This window comes from Lithobates pipiens, unplaced genomic scaffold (genome assembly GCF_037356315.1).
Source record: "Lithobates pipiens isolate NorthernLeopardFrog02 unplaced genomic scaffold, aLitPip1_a1.2 Scaffold_25, whole genome shotgun sequence".
NCBI lineage: Eukaryota > Metazoa > Chordata > Amphibia > Anura > Ranidae > Lithobates > Lithobates pipiens.
In genome coordinates this window covers 43,770,692-43,784,135 of record NW_027507787.1, presented here as the reverse complement: position 1 = coordinate 43,784,135, position 13,444 = coordinate 43,770,692, and the positions used below count along the sequence as shown (strand labels likewise).

Sequence of the window (13,444 nt, the reverse complement as noted above, 5' to 3'; positions counted from 1 at the left end):
ATCATTTGGTGATGTCCCTATATAAGTCGCCGCATGCCACGTCCCTGCCATTGTGACCGGAGGCAGCGACGAGGCAACATCTCCAGAAGAGAACAGAATAAGAGAAGAACAAAAGACGACGACAGCGGCGACAGAAGACCGGGCCACCACTTGTAAAAGAGCTAGAAGAAGGCGCGGTGGCCCAGCAAGAAGAACCGAAGAGGGGGACAAGACGATGTCGGAAGAAAAGGGTGGCAGTGAAGAAGAAAGCCAGGCTCCTCCGCTAGTGAAAGAGCTAGCAAAAGAGCAGAAGATAGCAGGGGAGTCCGGCGAGAAGACCCCTGAAGACAGAAGAAGACCCCCGGAGCTGTGCAATAAACTATTTTAACCCTTGTGTGTTTGTGGGGGGTTTTTTTTACTTTTTTTCACAGGTGAATGGGTAGGGGTACATTGTACCCCATACTCATTCACATAGGGTGGGGGGCCGGGATTCGGGGGCCCCCTTATTAAAGGGGGCTCCCGGATTACGATAAGCCCCCCGTCCGCAGACCCCGACAACCAATGGCCAGGGTTGTCGGGAAGATGCCCTTGTCCTCATCAACATGGGGACAAGGTGCTATGGGGTGGGGGGCCGCACGGCCCCCCTTCCCCAAGGCACCCCCCCATGTTGAGGGCACGTGGCCTAGTACGGCTCAGGGGGGGGCTACTTGCTCGACCCCACCCCCTTTCCTGGCCGGCCGGGTAGCGTGCTTGGATAAGGGTCTGATATGGACCTAGCGGGGGACCCTCACGCTGATTTTTTGGGTTAGGGATTCCCCTTTAAGTCCATACCAGGTGACGGGGCCAGCTAAGCCTCCTTCGCTGGCCCCTGCTACCTGGAGACAAGCTCAAAATAAGCGGACTTTCCTCCGCGTGTGTGGGCGAGTCCGTTCATTTCAAAAGTACGGCGGATAGTCCGGCGGACTTAGTACACCGTATTAGTCCGCCGCAAAAGTGCCGTGTGTGGGCAGGTAGCTCGTTTGGAAAGTCCGGTGGACAGTCTGGCGGAAAGTCCACCAGACTAAGTCCGCCGGATAGTCTGCTACGTGTGCACGCGGCATAAGTGTTGTGTGTATGTCGTTGTCTGGACTGGGTACTAAAAAATCTTTGTCTGAAATAGATAGTGCATGAGAAGTTCCTTGTGTAGGGGGTCACCTGTGTGTACAAGTATAGGAAAACCATCACCAGAAAGCCCAGAAGGGTGAACTTGAGTAACATTACCTTTGCCCACAGCTCTAAGAGAAGAAAGAACAGAAGGGTACTGCATAGGAGTAGATTCTGTTGTATGTTTTTTGTGTACTGAGGAATCATCACCTGAATGTGGCCATGATGTTCCCTCTATTTTACCATTGCCTATTTATATTTTAGGTATGGGCAGACATCACTATTGATATCAACTACCCTACTCCTCACCAGCTGTGACCTTCTTTCTTTCTCTCGCTACATTCTCCACCAGTCGGTTCACATTGGCTGTGCTCTGGGATCCTTTTAAGAGGCATTTGAGGCCTTGGTGGCCCCCATCTCTCTAGGGGATCTACTCCTAGAGGATTATCAAAACCTTGAAGCAGACTTACTTTTGGTTTCTTTTATTTGTGATGAGTCTATTGCAGGCTGTGATGTTGGTATGTAGATGCCACTGCCAGTAGCATCTATAACATGTGTATATCTTACACCTGCTTCTATGTTTTTAACATATGTTATGTTCTGTTATAGAGTGTCCTAAATCTATGATCTTCTCTCTTTAAATGCCCTTGAAGGGATATACATTTGTTGCTGAAACGGGTCGGGCATAACGAGAAAAGACTGTTACATCAATAACCAGCCCTACATGAACCACTATGTATCATGTTATATAAATCTTATGGTGATGTGTGCACTAATGTTTTAATTGTGTATGAATAAACTTTATATTTTTATAGTAATTTAATAATTTGAGTTTGCCCTTAAAGTCCCATGGTATGGGAGGGTACTTTCTATTTTTCTGTTACAACCACTTTAAAGTACATAATCAATCCAAAAAATTAACTTGTGTTTGCCTCTTTTTTTATCTGGTAAATTTTCAGGTAAAATAATTATAGCTGTTCCATAAGTTTAATAAAAACTGTTTATCTTTGCCAGAAATCCAGTAAATTCATAACTTTCTGTAGGTTGTGCCTCTGCTGTATTGTTATCCCAAGTAGTGTTATCAGCCATGCAAACTTTCCTCTCTACAGTTCACTTCACCCTATATTATAGAGAAGGAGAGGGGTGGAGGTGCTCTGTAGTCTTAACAGACTTTGCGTCTAAGGCCGCGTACACACGGGCGGATTGTCTGGCCAACTAAGTTCGTCAGACAATCCGACAGACAGTCCGTCCTACTTTTGAATGAACGGACTTGACCACACACGACGAACAGACAGTCCGCTGAAAGCTTGCGCGATGACGTGTACGACGGGACTAGAAATTCGACGTCCAATACACTGCAATGCAACCTTCGGCCGTGTAAATCCTTTCTGAGCATGCGCCATACTTAGTCCGTCCAACTTGCCTACTCACGAGCGGACTGTCCGCTGAAACCAAGTTTGGACGGACTGTATTACGGAAATTCCGAAAAAGACTTAGTCCACCAGACTGTCCGCTGAAAAAGTCCGCTGAAGCCCACACACGAGCAGATTGTCCGCTGAAACACGTTTCAGCGGACTAAGTTGGCCAGACAATCCGCCCGTGTGTACGCGGCCTTAAGGTGACAACATTGCTTTTCCATAGCTACAGTGCAGTGAGTGAGTGTTGTCAGCCCAGGACAGGAAGGGTGTTACTGGCAGGATAACCAGGTTAATAAAAAATAAAAAAAAGAATTAAAAAAAAAACTCCTTCAGCCATCCAGGGGCTAGGAAGCTGCAAATTATGTTCTTGGGTTTAAACAAACTTATCAATGTACTTTTCCACTGCAGTACAAACCGGCAATACTTTGTGTCATCTCATAAGAACTGTCAGAGAGTTATAAGCTTATTCTGGAGATCATTTTTATTATGGGAATCATACATGATAATCTGTGATTAGGTAGATGGATAAAATTAATAAAAAAGACACATAGGGGGTTATTTACTAAAGGAAAATCAATTTTTCACTGCAAGTGCACTTGAAAGTGCAGTCACTGTAGATCCGAGGGGGACATGCGAGGAAAATAAAAAACATAATTTTAGCTTGTACATGATTGGATGATAAAATCAGCAGAGCTTCCACTCATTTCAGATCTACCCCTTAGATTTAGAGTGACTGCACTTCCAAGTGCACTTGCAGTGCAAAGTGGATTTGCCTTTCGTAAATAACCCCCATAGATTGAATGGTTCAAGTGATGTAAAGATCTGGCACATTTGGAGCCCTGAATAAAATATTGTATTCCTTACATTTGCAGCATAGCTTACCAATTACTGTTACACCTGTTACACCCTCCTGTCCAGTACCTGTATTTTTAAGTTGGTAAAAAAAATCTCTTAATGTAACATGTTTGCAACATTAATAAATTAAGTAAGGTTGAACAAGTTTATGCCAATATCTTTCTTTGGCAAGTAGTAATATCCAAATGTTATGCTTTTATATCTCTATAGAAGGGTATGCTTTGTTAATTTTTTTATTATAGAGATCCACAACCATTAAAGTACATAATAAATGCTAACAATGAACTTGTGTTTGCTTCTTTTTGAACTGGTAAATGTTCAGTTAAGAACTATAGCTGTTCCATAAGAAAAAAAAATTGTTTATCCACGCTAGAAATCCAGTAAGTTGAACAAGTTTATGCCAAAATCTTTCTACAGTAGGAGTAGGCAACAGGAAAGGCCCATCCATGCGTCTGGCCCCTTGCAGGATGCCGGATGCTTGGACTCCAATGGGGGGGGGGGGTGAAGCACCTGATTAGAGCCAGAGGCTCTAATAGGGGTCCAAAATAGGGTGTGCTTGGAGCGCAGAGAATGAGAACTGAGCCCATCCAGGAGTGTTACAATAGTGAATGAACATTCGCTATTGTAACACTGATCCTCCTTCTGGCCAATCAGGAAGCGGGTCTTGAAATCCACCACCTAGATGGGGTAAGTGCCAGAACGAACGTCAGACAGCGAGTGTGGGGGGTGGCTGTTTGCCGCCCCCCCACAAAAAAAAAAAAAAACAGCCGCCACTGGTAGGCAACCTTAACCGCTTCCCGCCCGCCCTATAGCCGAATGACGGCTTTAGAGCGGGCGCTCTCATCCGGGAGGCCGTCCCTGGATGTCCTCGTGTTTACTTCCGCAACGCGCGCCGCCGCGGGCGTGTATCGGGGAAGTTTTGTGTTTGCCATGTCCCCCGGAGACAGGCAAACACAGATCGCTGTAAATGGCCAATCACAGCGCCCGTTTACAGCACAATCGGCGTGTCCAATGTGAGATGATCTCATATGTAAACATATGAGATCATCTCTCAGTGCCGCTCTCCCTCCTCACACAGACAGCGTGTGAGAGGGGAGAGATTAAAGATTGTCCTTGTGCTCCAGGGCCTTCAAAAATGTAATAGGTAGTCAACAAGTTAGATGTGTAATTTATGCTCCTGGAACACCTGATGGCGCTCCCTGCATGTTGGGCCTCTCTATGTGGCCAGGCTGTGAAAAAGTCCCACACATGTGGTATTGTAATACTCAGGAGGAGTAGCAGAATTTTTTGGGGGTGACATTTGTGGTATACACATGCCATGTGAGAGAAATAACCTATTACAATGACAATTTTGTGGAAAAAAAATAAAAAAATGAAAAATCGAAATTTTGCAAAGAATTGTGGGAAAAAAAATTACAACATCAAAAAGCTCACCATGCCTCTTACTAAATACCTTGGAATATCTACTTTCCAAAAAGGGGGCATTTGGGGGGTATTTGTACTTTCCTGGCTTGTTCGGGTCACAAGAAGCGAGATAGGCCACCAGTCCATCAGATGTGATCAATTTTGTATGATTCGCACCACAGCTTGTAGACTCTCTAACTTTCACAAAGACCAAATAATATCCACTAATTTGGGTTATTTTTACCAAAGATATGTAGCAGTATAAATTGTGGCCAAAATTTATGAAGAAAAATTAATAATTTGCATAATTTTGTCACAAAAACAAAGAAATATGCGCTTTTTTTCAAAATTTTCATTTATAGCGCAAAAAATAAAAACCCCAGAGGTGATCCAATACCACCAAAAGAAAGCTCTATTTGTGGGAAAAAAAGGAAAATAATTCATTTGGGTACAGTGTTGCATGACTGAGTAATTGTCATTCAAAGTGTGAGAGCACCGAAAGCTGAAAATTGGTCTGGGCAGGAAGGGTGTTAAAGAGGTGGACATCTACCTGAACAACATGGGTGAATTCAAAGATCACCAGGCACAGTATCGCCTCATCACACCTGAAACCTTTAATCGCGTGTACTGCACTACTGCGTCACAATCGTGTGTACTGCATGGCAATCAGGAGGTGAGGAGGCAACACCTTCTCACTACCTGTCAAACACACTCAGATTGCTTTTCAGAGGAGCAGCAGTGCCTGCTGCACTTATGAATGAGCCCTTAGTTGCATTCTGCAGTGGTACTCTTAGGGCTCATTCACAAGTAAACTTGGGGGGTGGTAAAACCCTGCGGTTGAGTCACAGTTTTACTGCCTCCCTTCCCTCTTTAGCTGCTGAGGAAGCAGCCAAAGGTGTGTATGTATATATATATATATATATATATATATATATATATATATATATATATATATATATATATATATATATATTCTGCAGTAGGAGTTAAGCCCCCATTGCATTTGGTGGGTGCTACCACCTACCAATTGTGACCCATTCAATTAAATGGGGCTACTCTGCATGTCCCCTGTAACGGCATGCTTTTTCAGGATCCAAGGGGTTAAAGCAGGTTGTGAGAAAGTAATATAATGCTGCCTGCTATAACCCCTTGTTTGCCGTACTGCACAAGATGGCAGTGCACTTGCAGAGCAGTCTCATTCATTTGAATGTAGCTACACCCACCAACCATGACAGGAGGTACAACTCCTGATGTGACATGTGTACACCCCTGGCCACTGCAGCTAAAGAGGGTGCAATTGTGGCAGGGGTGGTAAAAATACAACTATGAGGTTTTACCACCCCTCAAACTGCAAATGTAATTGGATCTGAGCCCGCTATAAGGCTGCTTTCACATTGATGTGCTGTGGTTTACCCACACCACGGGTGCAGTGCATCTGTGACTTTCCTGGGTTTGCTGCGATATGCCATAGACTTCTTTATAACCTGCAGGTGTGGTGCAATTTCTGAAAGTGCACAAAAACGCCTGAATTCGGGAGTATTGGTGCACTTTCAGAAAGTGCACCTAACCCACAGGATATAAATTGACGTCTATGGCTAAGTGCATCAAACCCGCAGGAAAGCTGCAGGTACACTGCACCCGCGGTGTGGGTAAACAGCAGCACATCAGTGTGAAATCAGCCCTATACTATTATGCCCGGTGTATTGCTTCACACTGACCTGAAGATCTCTTCCTCCCTGCTGCTGGCACCACTCTGGAGACCGTTAGCCAGGATAAGTTGGTATCACTCTGCATGGGACAGGAGCCAGTACTACAGAGGAGACATTGGCTTAAGCGGCTCTTCGTCCCCACTACAGATCCAACTTTACATGTAGTCCCTCTGCATTGCACTCTGTTTAATGCTCTGGAATGGCGGGTCAGTAAGCCCAGACCACGATCTACCAGTCACCTGTTTGTGATCTACAGGTTGCTGACTCCCGTTCTACAGGATCAATGTCTTTATACTGGAGTTTTAATGGCACCTGTTGATTTTACCTTACATCAGAAAAGACAAGAGCAAGACAAACATCTAGACATTGTCATCATTTATTCTTATTTCACGTACAGTATGTATTTCTACATTATCTTGTGTAATCTCTTGCCCTGGTGATGGTGGAAGTATTAAAGTAGACCACGGGCTAATAACAATCCTTTGTAGGATCCTCCTTGGAAACCACTCTCCAGGTACATGTTTTCTTATCTTCAGTATATTTACATCTGTTTCTGTCAAAGTCCATGGGTAAGCCGAGCCTAATAACAGAATAAAGCAAGACTCATGAGATAAGTGTAAAGGTATAAACCATATAGAGTAATGAGATAATGAAGATGTCAATTCACTATTGCTTGGATGCGGTATTTATCGCAAACAACAAAAACACTTGTTAAATACTGCATGAAAGAGGCATTAAAGTAAATTCACAAGGAAACAAATGCATGTAGTAATTAAGTACTGGTCCAAGCTTGCGATAACTATGGCAATGGTCAGCCCCTCAGTGATTGGTTTAAAACAAAAGGTGGTAAAGTGCAAGCTGGAGCAGGTGTCAGCTAGATTTCATTCAGAAGTTTTTGCTGGAGGCTGGAAGATGGCATAACAGAGATGATGGAGCCCTTTGAATCCAGTCTTCTGGAATTTAAAGTAACGCAGAAGATCGCAAGTGGTCATTTTAAAGGAAAGATGTTTTAAGGAGCACACAGTGCTGGATCAATTCATGGATGCGGATACCCTGCAGAATTTCAGGTTATCCAAGCCACTTATCATGAAGCTTTAAACCCAACTCAACCCAGAGAAGCCATTTATACCAGCCATGACTAAATTGCTGGCTGCCTTACACTTTTTAAGGTATTTAAGGTATAATTCAGAAAGATAACGCATGCAAGATTTTAAGGAGAATTTATGTGTGAATTACAGTTTTTTTTCTGAGCGCTGTGCGTTATTTTACTGCATACTCTGATGCAATAACGGATTGCTTAGTGAATTGTGCCCATGGTCCTCTAGCACCAAATGTGCAAAACTAAACCCCACCCCAGCAGAGGTTTATTCAGTGGGGGAGGGATTGTTGCATAGTGAACATGATTGTGTCTGCAATCCACACATACACACCTATGATGTAGTGTATTTTTGTCCATGTAAACCACATTTTTCTTCCATTAACCACTTTCAGACCGGACCATTTTGCAGGCCAATGACCAGACCACTTTTTGCGAATTCAGCCCTGCATTGCCTTAACTGACAATTGCGCGGCCCTGCGACGTGGCTCCAAAACAAAATTGACATTTTTTTCCCACAAATAGAGCTTTCTTTTGGTGGTATTTGTCACCCCTGCATTTTTTATTTTTTGTGCTATAAACAAAAAAAAGAGCGACAATTTTGAAAAAAATGCATTCTTTTTTACTTTTTGCTATAATAAATATCCCCCAAAAATCTATAAAAAAAATTCTCTTCAGTTTAGGCCGATACGTATTCTTCTACACATTTTTGGTAAAAAACAAATCTCAATAAGCGTTTACTGATTGGTTTACGCAAAATTTATAGCGTTTAAAAAATAGGGGATAGTTTTATGGCATTTTTATTAATAATTTTTTTTTTACTAGTAATGGCGGCGATCAGCGATTTTTATTGTGACTGCGACATTATGGCGGACACATTGGACATTTTCGACACATTTTTGGGACCATTGTCATTTATACAGCAATCAGTGTTATACAAATGCAGTGATTCCAGGTAAATGACACTGGCAGTGAAGGGGTTAACCAGTGGGTGGCAGTGTAGGGGTTAAGTGTGTCCTAGGGGCATGTTACTAACTGTGGGGGGCTGGGCTGTGTGCTAGTGAACACTGATCTCTGCTCCAATCACAGGAAGCAGAGATCAGTGTCACTTGTTTCTAGGCAGAACGGAGAGATGCTGTTTACAACGGCATCTCCCCGTTGTCCTTCTCCAGGAGACGATCGCGGGTATCCGGATCGAGTCCATGGGACCCGTGACCGGACTCACGGGGGTCCCGACTGGCACACATGTGTGCCGCCGGCGGCACGCATGCGATGGTAGGGCGGCAAATTCAACTGGACGTACCTGTACGCCAGTTTGCCTGCTGTGCCATGTACATCATCATGTGCTGGTCGGGAACTGGTTAAGGAACTAGGGAGTATTGAGAAGTGCTTTTTACAAAAGCTCATATAATTTAAAATATTTGTGAAACAATTTATTGGTTAGGAGAATAAAATACAGCCAGCACATTTTGCGGGAAAGGTCTTCTCCTTCTTCAGGGCTTGAGCAGTTGATGTTGTTAGAATCCCCATGAGATGTAACAGAAGACATACTGTATGTTCAGGGCGGCTAATAAGGCTGTACAGCTAGTCCTTATATACTGGGCCCAGGCCCCATCAGTTCCAAAGGGGGGCCCAGGCACCTGCTGAGCAGGAGGTCTGATTGTACTGTCTTAATGCAGACATGAATTCTCTTCTCCCCCTGCAGTGCTGCTCTTACTCTTTCCTCCCACTGTCTGTACTGCAGTGGGATTGGTTCTAGCACATGCACCCCTTCGATGAGCTGCCTGGGTCCCCCTGTGTACCCATGCTGGCAGCTTCCCTCCTCTCCTCTCCCGCTGGCAGCTGCTGCGGGCACACAGTGGGATGTCATTTACTGGCCCCTTCCTTTCCTGCATTAATACAGTGAGCAATTGGTACCAATCACTGTGCTTATTTATCACTGATGCGTAGTAAATTGTATTTGATATGCTTCCATTTGTGAACAAGCAGGAAGCCTCAGAGGGCTTCCTATTCATTCATCTGTGCAGCTGAGGCTACAGAGAAAGGGACTGTCCTCAGTCCCTTTCGGCCGGGGTACGGGGGTCCTGTCAGGTAGGTTGTATATGGCCCTATGATTTCTAACAGCAGCCCTGTATATGTTAGGGTTTGATAAAGACTTTCATTTCTTAACTGCAGTGTGAACTGATAGCTGAGTGGGAAACTAAGCACTAACCGCTGTTTGCGGGCTTCATTTATACAGAAACCACTGTCCGCATTCCTGATACAGAGTGGACCCAGCTGTCAAACTAGACTAGAATATGAGTTCCAACCTAGGTCACCCCAGTCTCCCTATCACCATTAGGCCTCTCTCTATTCTTTTATCTCTCTTCTTCCTCTCCTTCTCTTTCTTCCTTTCCTTCCTTATCAGTGTCTTTGTATTACTCTAACCAACAAATGCACTCCTTTATACTGAACTGAATGTGGCATTGAGCATTGCATATTGCATTGGCCATTAGAGGTCAGTTCTTGTTTTATATATATATAAAATATAATTCCTTCAATCATTACAAAAATCTAAGTACTGTATTTTAGTCTAACCACCAGAAACAATAAACAACCATTTGAGGTCCCATCTTCCTCGTTGCCAGCAAAGTACAGTTTTATAGCCGACCTGTGAGTATATATTTCTTTCTCCCCATGAGGTCTTTCCTCCCCTTAAAGTGGTAAAACATACAAATGAATATGTAGTATTAATGAATATTTACAGTTTACTTCTGTACCCAACTCCTGATGAATGGCAGATAGCCATGAAATGCATCGAGTTTCCATGGGGTGCTCAGTCAAGCCTGGCTTACTACTTATTCACTGGCCCATATATATCTTTTATACATTTAAAATTCATTGAGTAGTATGTAACCACTCATGTGTATTGTGCATTTATCTTACAGCAGCTCTTTTGCATTTGGGTTACCAATGCCTGTTAATAGGAAATACCTTGTATTATACTCTATTATTACTTACTATCTCTCATGTGCTGCCAAGTTGACATATATGTATTTATTACGTTTATGCCATGTGTATGTGCAGATATATGAAAATACTTTTGTCATCTGTTTTATATTACTACAAATAAATAATATTTACCAACCACTCTACCTCCACAAGTCAATTGCCTCATTTAAAGTCCCACATCCCCCTTTTTTGGTTACGTACTACGTACTTTATACTCGGGATTGAGGTACATATAATGTGCCTCATTTAAAGTCCCAAATCCCCCCCCCCCTTTGTAATAAGACAATAGGTTACTGCAGTCTTTAGGACAACTTTACTAGTGATGCCATGAAGCGAGTGCATGCAATTCTAGCAACAACCTCATAGCGGCACATGAAGTCCTAATTTGCATAGCGCCAGAAGTGAACAATGAGGCGGTTTCAGTGTGCTAAATAGATTTCCACCTCTGGTAAAGAAGAGCAGGGGGGACAAGGAGGTCCCCACAAAATAAAATATTAACCTGCTCTAAAGACCATGAGGTCAAAACAACAACAACAACAAAGGGGGGGGTAACGGTTGGGGTAAGGATATGGAAATAGAGGGGAGAGGGGGAGGGGTGAAAGGGAGGTAAGGTTGGGATGAGGTTTGTTTTAAGAAGACTATTGGTTCCCTCTGCCTTGTTGAGATGTAAGATGTCCCTGAGTGTCCCCGCGGGGGGCCAGGGGGGGGGTCTCCCGGGGGGACATGCTTGGAATAGACCAGGATTGGAGGATACGAATAGTATAAAAGCCTTGGCCTGCAATGTCCGAGGATTAAATTCATCAGGGAAGAGATATAAAATCTTACAAGAATTGAAAAGATATAAAGTTGAAATCGCGTTCCCTTAGGAGATGCATATCTCCCAAGACTCAAATATAAAAAACGTATCCCCGCGAGGGGCCCGGCCCGTACCCCCTTAATGGGGGTCAGGGGGATCCCCTGGGGGGATGCGTGGGGATTGGGTTAAGGAATAGAGGGCATGAGTAGTATAAAAATGTTGAATTATAATGTCCACGGTCTGAATTCACCAGGGAAGAGACATATAATTTTACGAGAGTTGGAAAGATAAGGCTGAAATTGTATTCCTACAGGAGACACATATTACCCAGGATTCAAATATTAAAATTTATTCAAGAAATCTACCAACATGGTTTTATGGAGATTCGCCATTTAATAGGGCAACCAGGGTGGCAATAGGTTTTGGAAAAAATATGCGGTTTGAAATTGAAAAAAGAAAAGTGGATCCAGAAGGACGGTTTCTTTTTTTTTTTTAGGGACTATGCATAATATAAAATATATACGCTTGCTTATATATACTGTCCAAACAATAATCCTAAAAATTATATGGCGAGTATACTGAAAGATTTAATGGAATTTAAGCAAGGTAAATTAATATTAGCAGGGGATTTTAACTTCCCCATGGACCAGAAAATGGATAGTACCTCGTCGCAATGGACAGAGAAATAAGGCAATTAAGGAAAATAAAAAAATATTTTTGAATACCAATTGGTAGATCCATGGCAATTGCAACATACAAATATAAAGGACTACACATTTTACTCAGCGGTACATGGAACATACTCCCGGCTGGATTATATCATGGTGGAACACAGAACCCTGGAGGAAATATCAGAAACAAAAATAGGGATAATAACAGCCTCAGACCATGCACCAGTGACGTTAAGATGAAATTACAGGGAAAGTCTATGGGCAGAGGTACATGGAGAATAAATGAAGATCTGCTGGAAGATGAGGAAAGTCAAAAATTATAAAAGAGGAGATCAAAAAATATTTTCGGGAAAATTATACTCCAGATATATCGAAAGCAATTATATGGGAGGCTCACAAGTCTGTTATTAGAGGTAAATTTCTATCGGGGCAGGGAAAAAAACAGGAACAGAAAAAAGCTATGATGAGAATTACTAAAGAAATATATGAGTTGGAACAAAGTCATAAGAAGCAAGAGTAAAAGTCCATGAATTATATAGAAAAGATCAAAAATGAAAAGGGAGAATTAGTAAAGAAAACATCATAAATTGCAACAGCATTCCAATGCTATTATAGTGCATTATACTCAATAAAAGAGGAGTCGGAACAAGAAAAAGAAATTAGAAGAAAGAAGATACAAATTTACCTGAAAAAAGGAAAGTTACCAAAAATTCAACCTGAACAAATAACAGATTTGGAAAAAAGAATTACACAAGAAGAGATTAAACAGGCTATGAGAGATACCCCATCTGGAAAAAGCCCAGGACCAGATGCCTTTATGATTAAATATTATAAAAAAAATCCAAGATCTTTTGATCCCCAGGCTATGCGAATACTTAAACAGTATAGGTGAAGAAGAAGAAATCAGAAAAGAATCACTGTTGGCACACATTACAATTATACTTAAAGAGGGGAAAGACAAAACCAATTGCTTGAGTTATATACCCATTGCGCTATTAAATACTGATATAAAAATCTACGCAAAGATTTTGGCCACTAGATAAAAAAAATGAATACCATGTTGGATAAATCCTCACCATATCAGTTTTGTCCCAGGTAGAGAGGGGAGAGATAATAGTTTAAAAACAATCCTGTTGTTAGGTAAGAGAAACTCAAGAGAATCCCCAGCTCCACTCCTGTCAATAGATGCGGAAAAAGCATTCAACAGGGTAGACTGGAGATTCATGATGGATACATTGTGGCACCTGGAAATAGGACCAAAGTACATGCAGTTGATTAAAAAGGTATATAATGGCCCAACAGCGATGGTGAAGGTTAACGGGAGATTGTCACCCAGTTTTGAGATGTGTAACGGAACGCGCCAAGGTTGCCCACTCTCGCCT

At 42.6% G+C, this 13,444-nt stretch overlaps 1 protein-coding gene across 1 annotated transcript in view; it reads right to left on the bottom strand.

Moving 5' to 3' along the window:
• Positions 1-6,866: 6,866 nt before the first annotated feature.
• LOC143929873 (beta-microseminoprotein-like) overlaps positions 6,867-13,444 on the bottom strand; it is an 83,327-nt gene continuing 76,749 nt past the window's right edge. The window contains exon 4 of the mRNA XM_077453833.1: positions 6,867-7,088. Within this exon, the coding sequence (XP_077309959.1) occupies positions 6,977-7,088 (112 nt within the window). The 3' untranslated portion in view covers positions 6,867-6,976. The remainder of the gene's footprint in view (positions 7,089-13,444) is intronic.